An 18,221-nucleotide genomic window follows, 5' to 3' on the forward strand; every position below is an offset into this window, starting at 1 on the left:
CCTTTTGATTATACGAGGCCCAATGGATAACCTAGGCTAATCTTTTTACCTTAAAATCAGTGGGTTAGGGACTATTCTATTTTTTTTGGTACCAGGGGTTGAACTCTGGACCATGAGCTTTCAAGGCAGACACGGTGCCATTAAGCTAAATCCCTGGCCCAGGGACTATTCTGTTTGCTATTATGTTTTAAACTGATGTTCAGTAGGTTGGATATATTCATTACATTTTTCATGTACAGTATTTCAAATTATGCTGGGTTCACCAGGATATAACATTATAAGTCCGGAGCATCTGTCTTTACAATAGTCAAAATGTGAAAGCTGGTACACGTATAGTCCCAGCACTTGGGAAGCTAAGACCATCCTGGGCTGCACAGTGAGACTGTCTCGAACAAAAAGCCAATGGTAGAGGCAACCCAAGTGTCCCTTGATGGATGGATGAACGGATAAAATGTGGTTTACAGATACAGTGGAATATTAGCCTAAAAAAAAAATTCTGAGACAAGAAACTATATATTTGGACGAACCTTAAGAACATTATAGAAGTAAAGTCATAGACAGATCTACTATATGATTTCACTTGTATGAGATTACTAAGAGTAGTCAGAGACAAAATGAAAAGGTGGCTCGTAGGACCTGGGGGAGTGGAAGTGGGCAGTTAGCATTTAATGGGTGTGGCGTTTCAACACGAGAAAATGAAAAATGTTTTGCAGATGAATTACACAAAAGTGCTATAATAAAGACAATTGTTGGCCAGATCTGGATAAATCAGAACCCTCATACGTTGCTATGAAGTGGAGCAGTCACTTTGATAAACTTGGCCGGTCCTCAAAAATTAAACCTAGTTAAAACTATATGATCCCGTGGGCTGGGGATTTAGCTTAGCGGTTCTGCTCCCTGCCTCGCAAGCACAAGGTCCCTAGTTTGATACCTGGTACCAAAAAACAAACATTTATACATTTAACAACATGGGTAAACCTAGAGAACATTAGGCTAAGTGAAAGAAGCAAGACCTACACAGCCATGTGCGATTCAATTTAATGAAATGTCCAGGGTAGACAAGTCTAGAGCTAGAAGATCAGTGATTTCAGGGAATGAGAGGGATGGGTGAGGGGGCAGTGACACTAACAGGTAATAGGTTGCTTTTGGATGCAGCAAAAACATTTTAAAATTAGATGGTGCTTGAATAATTCTGAATGTACTTAATCCTGAACTTTAAAAAGAATGGTGTATGCATCATATTAATGAAAAAATGCAAAATGGATTTGGAAACTGTCAATGTGGAGAAACAACATAGAATAGTACTTGGCTTTCAGCTTCCCAGGAATAAAATTGTGTTTTACACTGATAACTTGAATAAGTCATAAAATCAGTTTGGTCAAGAGTTTTAATTTTCTTTCTCATAGTTAATGTCTTTGTATTAATCACTATGAATTGGCGTTAGTGGCATTCCAATATACATAAATTCCATAATACTATGCAGTGAAAATAACAACTTATTTAAAACAGGCATTTAAAATAGCTAAGGAAGGAGGGAGTGTGGAAAGAAATGAAACAAATCAGTACTTGTCAGATGGCTGATAGGTATGGAAATTCATTGTACTATTTTTTATTTCTGGGATGTTTAAAATGTTTCATATTTTTTAAAAAACCTTTGTTCTTCACATCTGTTCCCCATCACACACACACATAAATACACACAGCTTGTTTTAAAATGCCAGGGAAAAGTTGGCCTCTTTTAGAATATACCTTTGATGCTTCCAAAACTAATTCAGGACGACTGACATGGAAGTAGGTGTAGGACCTCACCAGTGAACCTTTGTTGATTCCATCGCAGTATTCTGAATACAGCTGTGAGATTTAGACCATCTGTATTAGTTTGCTAAGTCTGCCATAATAAAGTATGACCGGCTGGATGATCTTCAGCAATAGAAATTTGTTTTCTCACTGTTCTGAAGGCCAGAAATGTGAGATCAAGATGTCAGAAGGGTTAGTTTCTTCTGAGGTGGTTTTGTAGATGGCCTCCTTGCTATGTCTTCCTATGATCTTTTTTTTCTGAACACATGCATCTCTCCATTTGTCCAAATTTCCTTTTTATTTATTTATTTTTATTTTTATTTTTGATACTGGGGATTGAATTCAGGTCCTTGTGCTTGCAAGGCAGGCCACCGAAACACTGAGCTAAATCCCCGGCCCTCAGATTTCCTTTTTATAAGACAGATTATGATTTGGAGCAGGGCTCACCCTGATAGTCTAATTTTTTTTTTCCTCATTGAGTTAATTGGTACATTTTAGGTATACAGTACAGTTACATTCATTATTGGGATCTTGTACCTTTACATGACAGGTCTTGGTTCTCATTTTTTCCCCTTGTCCCTGCCCTCCCTTCATCCCCTACTCCCCTCCCCATTTACAAACACTTCATTTCCATTGTTTCATTTTCTCATGTTTTTCTTTTCCCTTATTAGCTGTCCCCTACCCTTCCCACTTTCCCTACACCTTTAGCCCCTTTCTGCCTAATTTTAACTTCATCTTTTTCAAAGCCCTATCTCCAAATACAATCACATACTGAAGAACAGTAGAACTGGTGGAACACAGTTCACATGAAAACCAGCTAACAGCCCACATAGACCATTAAATGAATGTTTGAGTTATTTATCCTGGTGAAGTACCTTTTTATTTTAAACTCAGTTTGTAATACATTTTCTTATTGAGGTCCCTTGTATATCCTCATTTTACTGAATGGCTAATCAGTGTTTCAAGTAGCAAAATTTATTGCATCTTCAAAAAGTTAACACTTTTAACTGAAGGGTATTGTTTTGTTTTTTAAGCAATTCTTATGAGACCAAAATCTTAGGAGACCAAACATTTGGTTAGTGATATCTCCCTAATTATAATATTTGCATGGAAAAATGATTTTCTTTGTAACAACTGATTTATTTCTATTTTCATTTTTATTAGCACATGTTTGCAGTACAAAATGATTATATTCACTGTAGGAAATTGGTACGTATGCACAACACATTTCAATTCCCCCCCTCATAGCCCCTCTGGCCTCTCTCCAACCCCCTTTTATTTTTCCAGTATCAGGCTCATTTATGTATAAGGCTGTATAAAGTTAATTATCATATATACAGATTGAAAGTCAGAACAATAAGACAACATATAAAACATGTTAATCATACTAAGTCAAAGTACACTTTTAGATACATTGTCCAAATTGGTTTACAATGCCAAGTTTCTCATATAAGAGATAGAATACAATATTAAGCTTGTGTGTCTGAGTTACTTCACAATTATTTCAAGGTGCATCCATTTTTTTACAAATGACTCAGTTTAGCCTTTATGGCAGTGTAGTGCTCCATTGTGTATAAATACCACATTTTCTTTATTCATCTGTTGATGGACATATGGACTGTTTGTGAGATTTAGCTATTATGAATTATGCTGCTATAAATATGGATATGCATATATTACTGGGTATGATGTCTTACTATTTGGGAAAGATACCTAGAAGGGGAATAGCTGAATCAGATGGAATTTCATTAAGTTAAAATCAAAATGGATCAAAGATCTAAAATTAGACAGAAACACTTCTAATTTTAGATCTTTGATCCATATTGATTTTAGTTTAATGCATGGTGAGAGATATGGGTCTAGGTTCAACATTCAGCATGTAGAGAACCAATTTTCCCATTACCATTTGTTAAAGAGGTCACCTTCCCTCCGGCAAAAGGACTTGGTTCCGTTGTCAAAGATAATTAAGTGTGCCTGAAGTTGCTTCTGTATCTTCTAGTCTGTTCCATTGATCCATTCATCTGTTTTTGTTTTTTGGGTTTTTTGCCAATAGCATGCTGTTTTTATCACTGTAGCTTAGTAGTAAAAGTTGAAGATTGGGATTGTTTTCTCTCTTTCCTTTGCCCAGAATTGCTTTTCTTATTCTAGATCTCTTCTAGTTCCATGTCAATTTTAGGATTACTTTTTTTTTTGGTTCTGTAAGGAATATTATTGGTATTTTGATTGGGATTGAATTAAATCTATATAACAGTTTTGGAAGTATGACCATTTCAATATATTGGTTCTGCCTATCCAAGAGCAGGGGATATCTTTCCATTTTGTGTTATCCTTTTCAATTTCCTTCTTCAGAGAACTGTAATTTTCTTTCTAAAAGTCTTTCACTTCCTTGATTAGGTTAATTCCTATGTATTTTGTTTTCCTTGATGCTATTGTGAAGGGTATTGTTTCCCTGATTTCCCTCTCAGTCAGTTTGCTATTGGTGTACAGGATTGCTATTGAATTTTCAATGTTGACTTTGTATCCTGCTACACTACTGAATTTGAATATTACTTCTAGGAGTTTTTGGGATCTTTTATGTGGAGAATCATGTCATCACCAAATAATGATAATTTAACTTCCTCCTTTCCTATCCATATCCATTTTCTTTCTTTCTCTTATCTATTGCTTCAGCTAATGTTTTGAGAAGAATTTTGAACAGAAGTTTTGATAGCAGACATCCTTATCCTTGATTTTTAGAGGGGAAAACTTTTAGCTTCTCTCCATTTAGCTTGATATTGGCCACTGGTTTGTCATGGACAGCTTTTATCAGGTTGAGATAAAGATCTTTTTTTTTTTTTTTTTGGTACTGGGTATCAAACTCAGGACCTTGCACCTTTGAAGCAGGTGGTAGAACCACTGAACTAAATCCCCAGTCCAAGATAAAGATGTTTTATTCCTGTTTTCTCCAGAGTTTTTTTAATATCACGAATAGACATTGGATTTATTTGTCATTTTTTTCCTGCCATCTATTGAGGTAATCCACAACTAATTTTATGGTCCTTTCAGGGGAAGTTTGGTTGCTCAAGATAGGTTATTATTGAATCCTTTAAATAAGGCATACTTTAAAGGGGGGGGGATTTAGCTCAGTGGTTCTGCTGCCTCATAAGCACAAGGACCAGAGTTCGATCTCCAGTACAAAAAAAAAAAAAGATTTAAAAAAGGTATACTTTCCCAAAATCTTTAGTGTAAAAGTCCCTTTTTGAATGTTTTAGCTATCTTATCTTTTGATGCATGGAATCTGATTATTAACATTAAAGACCTTCAAAATTGTATAGTCCAGGTATATGGAATAGATTTGTTATGTACCATTTCCCAATGGTTGGTGCTGGTTGCTGTGTTGAAAAGCCCTCGTAGGCCGAACGTAGGTTCAGTGAGGAAGAGTGTTTGCCATACCTTATGTAACTTAGTGCCCTCCCAGCTATCATTCATGCTCCATTCATTTATTGTCTTTGAGCACCTCCATACCTGTTTGAGTCAGGCACTGTGTTACATACTTAGGACAGAGCATTGAGTAAAAGTGAGGGTGATAGTAATTGATTGTCAACTTGAGTGGGGAACACCCTGAATTAAGTCAGCATGGTTCTGGGTGTGGAAGATCCACTTTAAGGAGTGGAATGGTAGAATGTCAGAATGGTAGAAAAGGGAAAGGATTCTGCTGATTTTCCTTGGAAGAACTTTGTTTCAGCTGATTTTCCCCAGAGGAGCTTCAGCTGTTTTCTTCAGAGGCGCTCTGGTCTTTGCCTTTACCTTTGGGTCATGGTCTTCCGGCTTTTTTGCACAGATTCTTGTTTCCAGCACTGGCCTTTTGGCCTGCTGGAGAAGACTCTTTAGTTTGTAGTGCTGGACCCCCTTTGAGCCCCTGGTACAGACCCCTAGGCCTTCCATTGCACATCCTTTGGCCCCGATGCAGACTTTGAAGGGACGTTGCTGTGGGCTCCAGGTCTTTGGCTGGATCCTTCAGATCTCTAGTGCAGGGACTCTTGTACATTTGACTCAGTGAGTGGCCACTGTAGGCCAATATTGAAAATCTCTGTTCTAAGTTAAATCTGATTCAGAGCATGTGCAGTCTTTTGAAGAGCCTTGGCCCAGCCCTGCAAGCTCTTGTAAGTATTACCTAATACACTGAGTCTGCCTTCCTGGCATCTATGAAGCAGAGGGGCAGAAGGAGAGACACATCATAATAAGCACATACATAATTTGAATCTGGATATTGGCAAGTATAGTAAAAAAGGGAAAGAAAATACAAGGAACGGAGTTCCAATTTCAACAATTATTACAACACTTTTGTTTCTCAACAAAAGAAAAAACATCCCAAGGGTTGGCAGAGACCAGAAAGATATTCAGAGACAGAGTATTTATTATGATTAAAACTATCCTATGAGAAAAAAGTTTTTATAGCCAAAACACATCAGTCTTTCATGAAGTACAATACATAGTTTTCATAAATATTAAAAATGAAAATAAGTAACATCAGGCTCTTGGAGTGCTAATTTTCCCACAATGAAAGATTCATTCTTTGAGCTGGGGTACTTAAAGGAAAAGTTTGGTATTCCCTGGCATTCTTTTTATCAAAATGAATATGCCTGACTTTTTAAAAATTCTATTGTGTGCTGCAAGTTGGAAAAGAATCTGTTTGAAAGGAAAATAAATGTGTCCAATATTATAGTGTTATACTTAATCGAGAGAGGTTATAGAACAGTGCCACCAGCCAAACTTGAGTCCTTCATTGTCAGCTGGTGTTTGAAAGCAGCTCACAACTAGGAAAAAAAGTGGCTAAGAGGTCTTTTTTTGTGGTCCTATTTTTTTTCAGCTTTAATTGAGTTTATTGGTACATTTTAGGGATACAGTACAGTTACATTCATTGTTGGGATCTTGTACCTCCACATAACAAGACTTGATTCTCATTTTTTCCCCTTATCCCTGCCCTCACTTCACCCCCTCCTCCCCTCCCCATCTATAAACACTTTATTTCCATCTTTTCATTATCTCACATTTTTTTCTTTTCCCTTATTACCCTTCCCCTACTCATCCCACCTTCCCTACACCTTTAGCTCCTTTCTTCCCTTTTCAAAATGTTAGTAATCTTATCAGGATCTTCTGTATTATTGCAGATTATTCACACCAGAGAAACTATTCAGTATTTACACATGTGTGACTTATTTATTTCACTTAGGAGTATATCTTCAATATGTATTCATTTTCCTATGAATGAATCTATTTTCTCATTCTTTATGGCTGAGTAGTATTCCATTTTATAGAAAAACCACATCTTTATCCAGTTTCCAATGGATGGGCAAATGGGCTGTCTTTTTAAGGGGCTCTTCTAATTGGGGAAGACTGCGGGTCAGGGGGAGGGGAACAGCAAGCAGAATTTCACAGGGGAAGGACTGCTAAACTAGAGGTGGTCAGAGGACGTTTCACACAGTTTAGTTGAAACAAAATATCACACAGGTGCAGAGTGTCCTGTTTACAAGGTTGTAAAGATAACACAGTTGCAGACACACAGGGTGAGGCAGTCTGTCAGACATTAATTGAGGGGCTCCCAAGGGGGGGATGGGGGGATCGCCAGGGATCACTTGACTACACAAATGAGTCAGGTTGGCTATCACAATAGTTCACAGGCAAAGTGTTTTTATTCTCTTACAACAAAATCATATAGTCACAATCCAGCATTACTCATTTTCCTGTCATCTAAAACACTTGCTATAGATTGGTATGAAAGTACCCTCAGGTATTGCTATGAATTGCTTTTAGACTCAACCTTTTTTCTACCCTTTGTAGGTTTTATACACACAGAATACTGTGTCCCTCCTTAGCGTGTAACATTAGGGTTTCATTTTGATGAAGTGCAAGTTGTAATGTTGATACTTGGTCAGGTTTATATGATACAGAATTCCATTCCAAAATGTACCAACTCTAAAATAATATGCTTGTGCTGGGCATGGTGGCGCACGCCTGTAATCCCAGCACTCAGGAGGCTGAGGCAGGAGGGTTGCTGTGAGTTTGAGACCAGTATGGACTACATAGTGACCTCCAGGTCAGTCTCAACTACATAGACAGACCCTGTCTCAAAAAACCGGAAAAATGAAATAAATAAATAAAATAATATGTTTGTAACCTATAGTTGCCCATAGGAAAAGCACACCTCATATTAAGGATGTCAGACTCAAGCAAAGCACAATGGCCACATTGGTTAAACTTGAAAATGGCATGTCTCAAAGTGTGACCACAAGCACTGAGTATTGGAAGCACCTGGCTAGTTTGTTGGAAGATGGATTCAAGAACTTGCTCACTGCGAGCTCACAAGGATCTCCTTGTGAGGCCTTATGCTGCTTTGCTCTCAGTATCCTGAGGCCTTTTCAGTGACTGCATTGACTATCTGAGAATCTTAGCATTTCTTCACTAGTTTTCAATTACAAACAAAAATAAAGAGACTATCTGTGGGAATCATGATTATTAGTTGCAAGAATTGTTAGCTTTAGAACTCCATTTTGTTAAGTTCATCCATCTTGTAAGTTGTTTCCTTTTCTTGAGTTAAGTTTCTGTTTCTTGATATGAGTTCTTTATTCTTGTAAATCAGCAGTTAAGATTGTCATGGTGATTCTAGCCCATAATAGTTTGTGGTTAAGCCTACTTCCTCATATGTTTGTGGTTTTTTGCTTTAAAAGTCTGATGCCTACCTATAATAAACGTCGCATCAGACTCCTGTCTTTGCGTCCTTCTTTCTCTCCTGGCCCCATCTCCACCCGATGCTCTTTCAGGTTTGAGACACTGCTGGACAGTGCTCTGTGTCACCGGCTCGCGACAACTATCTTAACAAGTACACCCCCCAAAATAGGGACTAGTAAATATACAGGTTACTTCTAATGAGCCTTTTGGGGTAGTGGATTGGAAAAAAGAAATCAAATTGCTGTATGCATGCTAACTTTGCATTTATGTTTGCAGCTCCATAAACTCTACTCCAGAACCTTTAGGTCTGAGTGTACTTCAGAATTTGGACAGGGGGTTGAGGGAGTAGGTTAATAGGATTTATATTCCATATGTTATAAATACCCCCAGCAGAAAAGCAGGATCTTATTTTTGGGTGTGTTTTTTTTTTGGTACCTGGGATTGAACTTGGGGCCTTGTGCTTGCGAGACAGGTGCCAGAGCTACTGAGCTAAATCCCCAGCCCCTGAAGCAGGAGCTTATAAATCAAACATATTAAAAATCTCTATAAAAAGAAATGTGTACTAACAGCCCATCATTTTCACTCCTAGCTCCATATCCAAAAGAAGTAAGTGCATATGTGTACACCAGAGGCTGAGGCAGGAGAATTCCTATGAGTTTGAGGCCAGCCTGGCTACACAGTGAATTTAAGACCAGCCTGAACTACATAGTGAGACCCTGTCTCCAAAAAAGGAGGGGTGGGGGAGATAGCAGCAGATGCCACTCATCACAATGACGGTATCCATGGTCCCCGGCATGCTGGAGTTAATGGGGAGCTCACAGCAAGCTGAACAACTAGGAAGGGAAGATCAGCAATGACTACATCGAAACGGAAAGCTAGTCCTTATGGTTGGCTTGGATGAGACCTTAATCCACATGGCTGAGCAGCTCTGTCTACAGATATGGAACACAGGCATCTTTCACTTCCAGATGGCTGGGATTGCCGGATATTGCACACCTGCCTGTGCCCTCACTGTAAGGTCTCCTTGGAGAAAATCGCTCAGAGGTACAAGCTGCTTGCCTCCACTTTTGGCAGCTGGCTGTATGCACACATCAATGGGCTGTTAGACCTTGATCAGAAGCCTTTTCCTCATTGACTCTTATCACAGAATGAATGAGCTGGCCCATTTTCTTCAACAGGAAACCTTAGAAATTTGTTTCCTTGTAGAGACTCAATGGTTTGCATTATTGATACCCAAGATGTCTGGTAGTTTGCTCCCAGCCTGTTAACTGTGAAGAAATATGTGTGCTTCTCATGCACAGGTGATGTGAAGGCAGACCCTCAGGCCTGGAAATGGGATTGAAGGGGGAATGTGCCTCTCTGCAGTTAAAGCCAGACATATAGAGAAGTTTGTCCCCATTCCCTCAATATGTTCAGGCTTGCCTAGCCCAGCACTTCCTCTGAAACATCTCAGAAATTTTCTTTCTTCTCTAACAGTTTTGTTACCCCGCCCCCACAACAAATGTAAAAGAGGTGTAACTCTGAGCCGAGCTTGCTGTCTGTAATGCCTAATAACCAGTGAATTTGCTGAGCCTGTATGACTTGTACCTTTGTAACTCCTGCCAGCCCCTCCCCTCCAGCATAACCTGCCCTGCTCAACCTCAAGGTGGGGTCAGTCTCTTGGTGTGTGAACCCAGACTGACCCACCAGTGCTAAGAATAAAGCGTATTCTACACCTTGCCTCTGAGACTCCTGGTGTGCCTTTTATCTTCCCGGAAGAACTGTATTACAAAATTACAAAGAGATTTTTGTTATCATAGGGTTTTATCTAGTGACATTTATATTAGAAATTAAAACTGGCCAAGCATGGTGGCACACACCTATGATATCAGCTATTCAGGAGGCTGAGGCAGGAGAATCACAAGTTCAAGGACAATCTGGGCTACATAGCAAGACCCTCCCTCAAAATGCAAAATAAAAAAGGTAGGGGATTAGCTCAGTGGTAGAATGTCCCTGAGTTTGATCCTCAGTATGCCCCCCACAAAAAAACCTTAAAAAATGTATTAGGAGGTTGAGACAGGACGTTTGCAAGTTTGATGTCAGCTTGGTCTAAATAATGAAATCCTATCTCAATAACAAAAAACTGAAAATTAACTTAAATTTTCACTAATCATTTACAAATGAAAATCTAATGCTTGTTATAATTTTTTGAAAAGAACTATTTTTCTAAAAAATTAGTGAGAAAAGTGTCACTGTAATTTTTGCAAATCTCTTTAATGTCTGACTGAATAGAAGAAACCTAGATTCTCATATCTGCTTTTATTTTGTCTGATATATCATGTATCAGGCAGCTTCTAGAAAACTATGTATGATGAAGGCATGAGAGTGGAAAAGTTAAATGATGTTTTAGGATTATAGAAACAGGTACCTTTGACCTTTAATACCCTGAAAAGCTCTTGAGGAGTCCTTCAGACCACACTTAGAGGACTGGTGCCCGAACAAAGACACTGTATCTCAGGCAGTGTGAGACATTCAGAGTGACCTGGCCTGCTGATTTGTCTGTCTTCGCTTAGTTTGGGGTCTCCCTTGGAAATCTGGGAAATATTTAGCATGCTGACCTGGCCTGTTCTCACTAGTTACAGACTGTCACAATATATTGCCAGTTCTCTTACAATAAAAAAGGAACATTGCCAAACACGATCCATTCTGTAACAGGCAATGGTTTAAGTCTACATTATGCTATCTGAAGTAGGATCTTATTTGAAACACTGAGCAAATCCTATCACACTCTACCCTGAGTAAGCTGTAATGACAAACTACACAGCAAACATTACAAATAAATATGGAAAGCAGATTAACCACAATATCCCTATTTATTATATATTCTGTGCCTGAAATACAATGCAATGACGTACTCCAGAAAGATTTTCTTGAGGTGGTGAGTATAGTAAGAGAATGCAAATAATCTAGTCTCATGGAACTTTTTTGATAATATGGAGTTGTTCTGAAATGTAGATAGTTTTCATTCTCTAACTTGACCTTATTTTTGTGTTTTTATTATTATTTTTAATCAAGAAACCTTCTTGGTCATGTAGACATGATTTCCTTTGTATCCTACCAGATGGTTCAGATCTTCTTTAAAGGGATCATAGCCTTGCTCCTTTAAACAACGCAGTGCCCAGAAAAGCTGGTCTAGTGGAGGAAATTCTTCCCATGGAACCCACTCCCAACCTAGAAAAGAAAGAGATCAAATCCATGTGTTTGGCTGGCAGAAAAAAAGGGGTATTAATTTTGACAAGCTAACCAATATTTAGAAAAAAATAACTAAATTTAAATGCTCTATTGCTAATAAAATAAACTCCAATAGTAATGCTTCTTTGCAAGCACTTAGTTATACAAGTATAATTTGAATTTAGAATGAAGATTTTAAGAAGAAAATGGTGATCACGTAAAACATTGTGTTATTTGGATAGGAAACCAAGTTTACAAAGACCATATGGTGATTAAAAAAAACAAACCTTTGGATTTAGTATTATTCAATGTGCACTTAAATATTTGTCTTAAAATGTAAAGGACTTTATATACTATAGGCTATACTTTATAAAAATAAAAGTTTCTTCACCTACAGAATAAAGTAGATTACAAAATTTCAAAGATATCCTCCACATCTTAAAAAATGGAAGCTGTACAGAGAAAAGATCATTGTGCCTTTGTTTATTTTACTGTACACTGGGGATTGTACCCCCACACCTTTTTTAAAAAAAATTTTGAGAGGGGGGTGTCTTGCTTAGTTACTAAGTTACTCAGGCTGGGCTTGAACTTATGATCCTCTTGCCTCAGCTTTCCAGGGTACTGGAATTACAGGTTTGGGACACCATGCCTGGCTGTGCCTTGGTATATTTTATTGCTTTTTAAAAAAATTTTTGGTACCAGAGATCAAACTCAGGACCTTGAACTTGGAAGGTAGGCAGCAGAACCACTGAGCCAAATTCCTGGCCCTGGTATTGTTTAGATAGAAGACAAAGAAGGAGCTCATTTTTAAAAAGTCCATTGAAACAAGAAAGCCTTAACAGTGCAAATATATTGTAAAAATTGTGAAATCCTAGAAAAATTTTTGTTTTATTTGATAATTTAAATGTAGACAACATAAAAGCACAGATGCTAGGGCTGAGGGTACAGCTAGTGGTGAAGCGCTTGCCTGGCATGTGCAAGGACCTGGGGTTGAGCCCCAGTACTGTAAAACAAAGTGACAAAAGCACAGATGCTCATGATTGGTGAGTATATACTATGTATTATTATATGACATATACTCTATGTTCTAAATGTTTCTTTATGTTTACGTATTTTACCTTAGTATAAATACCATTTCTCTTGCTAAGTATTCTCTGCCTATAAAATACAGGTATATATTTTCACTCTGAGAAGTCAGAGGGAAAAGGGAAGTCAAGGAATTGAATAAGGACAGGAAGGGCTGATCAGTAACTGTGAGGATGCACAAATGAGGGAGAGACAATGAGGGAGAATGACAAAGACAGAGAGAGAGAGAGGGAAGAGGAGGAGGAACAGGGGACTGGTGGTGGGGGAGGCAGGCAGACACTAATAATACTGCACGGGCTGAATTAAGCAGGTGTCAGGAGAGCTATCTGTGAAATGTTTATCCTGTCTCCCAGCAAATGAGATGTCTGGATGAACCCCCTAATCACAATCAGAAAGCAGAATGCAGTGAACAGTAAACTGAAGCAGGCTCTCCAGGTCTAGGACCCGAGGAGCCAACACAGAGGCCGTCACTACACAGAACAGACAGACTGCTTATTCTGGGTGTGACCCGAGTGTGTCCCCCAAAGGTTCTCATGCCAGAGGTTGATCCTTTCGTGGTGATGTGGAAATTAAGAGGTGGGGCCTAGAGGGAGGTGATTAGGTCTTTAAAGTACTCAACAAGTATTGTTGGCTGACAAGATTCTTCCACAGTGAACAAGAAATTAAATGTTTTGGGGGAAGAGAGCTCCAGCACATGAGACCACTTGGATAAAGTTTCACATATTTCAAAAATTTTTATAGTTTCATTTTATTTCCTTTTCCTGCAGTTTTATGAGACTCTGAGGAAAGATGCTAACTTGTAAATCCTTAAAGCAACATTACTGTCATTAAATCACTCAGCATATTCATTTTATCAGCATACTCATTCTCTGTAAAATGGAGGCTTACTCTTTCCCTCATGGGTGAAGAAACACATGAAATATTTTTCTTAAAGTCACTACCTTAAAAAAAATTAAACTAACAAAAAAAGATTTACTGGCATTTACTGTATTTACTAAGTTCTTATAAGTATGTATGAACTCATTTAATTCTTACGAGAACCCATCTCAGGTAGTTACTATGATCACAGATGAGAAAAGAGGACCAGACATTAAATAACTTGCCCAAGGCCACAAAGTACAAAATGGAATGACCAGGACCCAACCCTAAGTAGTCTGGTTTCTCAAGTTCCTCAGTATTTAAGTATATTTACATATCTATATCATCTTAGTCTGTTTGGACTGCTGTAACAATACCTTACAGATGAGAAAATTTTCTCAGAGTTCTTGAGGTTGAAAGTGCAAAGCCAAGACACAGGCCATTTCAGTGTTTGCTGATGCCCCATTTCCTGTCTCACAGACAACCACCTTCTCTCTTCATCTTTATGTGGAGGAAGGGCTGAGGGTCTACCTGGCGTCTCTTTTATAAGGACACTAATCCCATTCATGAGGGTGAAGCCCTCATGATTGGACCACATCCCACGGGCCCCATCTCTTGTACCATCACCTTGGGGATTAGGACTTCAACATATAAATTAGGCGAGGACAAACATGAAGAGAATCTCATTCTTTTCACACAGCAACACAACGTAATACTCCTGACAACATCGTCCGAAAAGTGAGTTATTATATACAGTTCTCTTACTTTCGTTTTTTTCAGGTTCGACATTCTTTGGTTCTGACTCATGAGTCATATCTACTTCTCCTTTCATTAATATAGTAACATAATGATGATTCTCTTCTTCAACGAAAGAATTTACCACTGAGGCAAAGCGGACATTTTTCAGGTGAAGAGCTGCTTCTTCCCAGGTTTCCCTCTGAGCGCATTCTTCCCAGGTCTCACTGGAAAATGGAAACATCACCGTTTACAATTCTATTTTTGTAAATTTTTTGCAATGAAATTCTTGGTTAGAAATTTATAATCCAAAGCAAAACCAGGTATAAATTAACAACCCTACTTCTGACATTTGGTATATCCTATATCTAGTTAAGATCAAAAGAACTACATATTGAGCAAAAAATAAAAAAAGTAAATAACATGCAGCCAATTTAGCACTAATTCACAGGTTTGTGCAACTAGGGGGCAGTTTATCACATTAATTAAGAACACAGGCTTTGCAGCCAAGTAGACCTAGGCTGAAGCTTGAAGTCTGTTATGCTCTACCTTGGAGAAGTAAACTGAAATATTACTTTCTAATGGAGTTGTCATAAATGTATCAAAATATACTATGTCTTTTTCCAGTAGTCTCAGAATTTCACTTTAAGCCTCAAAATTGAGACTGGGCCATAAGCCCCTCTAAACTCTCAAGTTTATGGCAAAAACAGATGTCAATCTGAGCTCAAGGGTTTGCTAAGGAAGACCAGACTAGTCCTTTGATCCTCATCCTGCCTGGGCTACATAAAAAAGACAGGAGATTTCTGAGAGGGAGGGAAGTTGTGAGTTTTCAGCTTAGTAGAAATGTTTTCTTCCCTTCCTGTGAAGAGCCAACTCTGATCCCCTAAGCCAAGCTAGAGGAAATCGTGGCTCCCAGAAGGAGATACTGGTGTGTCACTCCCCTACCCAAGACACACCACGCTGCAGAAACTCACAGGCCTCCACAGTGCACCGAGGCAGTGGGGACAGGAGGGTAAGAGTGTTTGCACAAATCTGAAATGTGTCCCTAGCAGTTTCAGTTTTCACTTAGGACAGTGACTGCTGCTTATTCCCATCTTGGGAATTTAAAAGCTAGGAGACTGGCTAGAGCAGCCAACAAGAGTTGAGTGAGCAAAAAGGGCAGTAGTGGAAAAGCATCATTTCTAACACAGCATGGGGGCACATGCCTGTGAGCCCAACACCCTGGGAGGCTGAGGCAGGAGATCACAAGTCTGGGTTCAGCCTGGGCAACTCAGCAGCTTAGTGAGACTTTGTCTCAAAATTAAAAAATAAAAAGGGGCTGGGGATGTAGCTTAGTGGGAAGGCCTTGGATTCAACAACACCTTTCTACTGCATATTTCCTTTGGGCTAAGCAGACACTGCAGAAGACTGCTGGATCCCAATAAGGACCCCAACAGGAAGAAAGTGCAGAGTAGTATGCTGGAACAAGAGCTAGGGCACCTGCAACACCTATAACACCTACAACAGGGACAGAAATCTTTATGGGGCTTCCAAACAACTGACAGACCCCAAGAAAGACAGCACCCACTAGGATAGTGCATATTGCACACAGAGGGCACCAATGGACAGCAGCCCTCGTCACATCCCATCTTCCTAACACACTGGAGGAGGAAGGAATGTCAGAAAGGAGAGGAGAGGAGGAAGTCGACAAGCAAAACAATGCCTCTTACCTCCTCCTCACATCAGAGAGGATCAGAAACTGGGAGACTGAAAGTTTAACTGGGATCGTACTTTCAAACACATGGACTTGAACTGTGATGACCAATATGTAATTTATTTTTATAAAATAAGCAATATTTAGAAAATATCATTGAGGGAAAGAGAAGGGAAAAGATGAGTCATGTTTGAAGACAATGGAAGGAAAAAAGTTTTCTGTTTGTCTTCCTAGCATAGTCCACTGTACAGTTATGAAAAGATCAAGTGAAAGGGTACCTGTGAAGAGCTTCGTGTATTATACAGCACTTAGCAAAAACTTCATTAAAGTTCAATGCTGGCTGTGATTAAAAAACTGAGTCAGTACTTTCTTGTATTCAGATTGCTATTTCTAGCCATTGCTCTGGTAATTATATATTCTAAGTGGTGCTTAGTTTGTGATCTAAGTTTGTTTAATTTTCATTAACAATCAACATAGTACAATATATATAGCTGTGTGGGCAACATGTGTGTGTGTGTGCGTGTGTGTGTGTGGCATTGTGGGCTGAACCCAAGGATGCTCTACAACTGAGCCCTTGATTTTTTAGTTTGAAACAGGGTTGTCCAGCTGGCCTCAATCTTGTGGTCTTCCTGTCCCAGCCTCCCAAGGAGCTAGGATTACTGTGCCCAGCAGCAACTTGATTCTTAGTCTAAGAAAATTTTTAGAAGATTTATTTACTAATGGTTTACCTTAATTATTAGAAAATAATAAACTTATTGATGCTTTTATAAATTAAGACCATTTAAAAATTCCACGTAAAAGAGCCTATGATTACATATTTTAAAGACAAAGTCTGACTGAAAAGCACTAGGATTAAGCCTTACTTCTAACTACCACATTGTAATAAATACAGACGAATTAGAAGAACATGGTAATAATGAGGTATGTTCTTCTGGATAAATGACCCATGTTCTTCAACAAATAAATGGCATGAGAAAAAAGGGATGAAGGAGTACTACTAAATTGAAGGGCAATGCAATGTATGCGTCTCTGATCCCCATTGGTGTAAAACAGTAAAAAGACCTTTTCAAGATGATCTGGCAAGACCATAGTAGACTCTCCGGTTAAGACTACAGAATTGTTAGGTAGGAAAACAATACCATGTATTTAAAAAGTCTGTTTGAGGTACATACCTAAGTATTTAAGGGTAGTGTAAAATGGTGTAGAAAACCAGGTAGTGAGAGGCAAGCAGGGAGGCGAAGAAGAACAAACTTTGAGGGATGGGTGAAGATTCACTACTTTCTCCACTTTCACGTTCCTTTGAAATTTTTAAATATAGCACTAAAGGCACATAAGCTGGAGTGGATGGATGCTTTATGCTTTTATCTTTTATTAATTTTAACGTTATTCTCACTACTTCAGAGTTCACTTTTTAGCAAAATCCCAGGCTTTTTTCATTATTGTGAACTGCCTCTTGTGAGCGGGCCTACTGGTTTCATGGGCCTGCTATTAGTCAATCATAAAGCGCCAAGGCACAACGGAACCTTGGAGTAGTTCGTCCAACGTCCCCATTTTAATGATGAAGAAACTGAGGCACAGACGCACACTTCTGCTTGTTTAGGGTGAGATGCAGCCAGTAGGTGAGACAGAGATGTTTGGATGGATAGCTATCCCACAAAAACTGTTTAAACATGCCAAAGCGGGATCGCTCTTGGCTTAGAAACGCGCATTTTCCTTCTCTTGGATGTAAGCACTAAAAAAACAAAACGACTCCGACCGCAGCCTAGGGACAGCGGAGATCGCAAGCGAGTCTTCCCTTGACTCGCACAGCGCCCCCTCCTGGCCAGAGCCTGCGCAGAGGTAGCGGGAAAGTAAGAGAGAAGGGAGCCGGTCCGGCCGGGCGCGCGCACGTACGTACGCACGAACAGCGCGAACATCACGGACTCCGCCCTGTGCGTGTACGGATTGACCTGGGCGTGTGTAAGATGCTCACCCGAACTCCAAATGACCCCCAGGTAGCTGGAAGCTGCCGGCTCCAAACGACCCTTTCCTCTTCCCCAGCAGGATGCAGCGGGGATGTCTGCAGCTGGTCACCATCACTCCCACCCCGACCCCCGGCCGTCGCCCTCGGGGCTCAGCGCTGGCGGTCATCGCG

At 39.4% G+C, this 18,221-nt stretch overlaps 1 protein-coding gene across 1 annotated transcript; it reads right to left on the reverse strand.

Moving 5' to 3' along the window:
- Positions 1-10,503: 10,503 nt before the first annotated feature.
- Nudt15 (nudix hydrolase 15) lies at positions 10,504-18,217 on the reverse strand. The gene is made up of 3 exons (XM_010637005.2): positions 18,060-18,217; positions 14,425-14,621; positions 10,504-11,715 (listed from the first exon to the last, which is right to left on the reverse strand). The coding sequence occupies exons 1-3, from the start codon at positions 18,215-18,217 to the stop codon at positions 11,555-11,557; spliced, it is 516 nt and encodes a 171-aa protein (XP_010635307.1). The 3' UTR covers positions 10,504-11,554.
- Positions 18,218-18,221: the final 4 nt, after the last annotated feature.

Source organism: Fukomys damarensis, unplaced genomic scaffold (genome assembly GCF_012274545.1).
Source record: "Fukomys damarensis isolate Sample0158 unplaced genomic scaffold, DMR_v1.0_HiC HiC_scaffold_38, whole genome shotgun sequence".
In the NCBI taxonomy this organism is placed as follows: Eukaryota; Metazoa; Chordata; class Mammalia; order Rodentia; family Bathyergidae; genus Fukomys; species Fukomys damarensis.

What these genes read in the sequence shown, in the direction of transcription:
- Nudt15 (XM_010637005.2), bottom strand. Translation starts at nt 18,217, where the DNA reads ATGACCGCCAGCGCTGAGCCCCGAGGGCGACGGCCGGGGGTCGGGGTG. An exon ending in GGGGGTCATTTGGAGTTCGG is followed by an intron (nt 14,622 to 18,059) that starts GTGAGCATCTTA and finishes TCCATTTTCCAG; the next exon opens with TGAGACCTGGGAAGAATGCG. An exon ending in CGAACCTGAAAAAAACGAAA is followed by an intron (nt 11,716 to 14,424) that starts GTAAGAGAACTG and finishes TTTCTTTTCTAG; the next exon opens with GTTGGGAGTGGGTTCCATGG.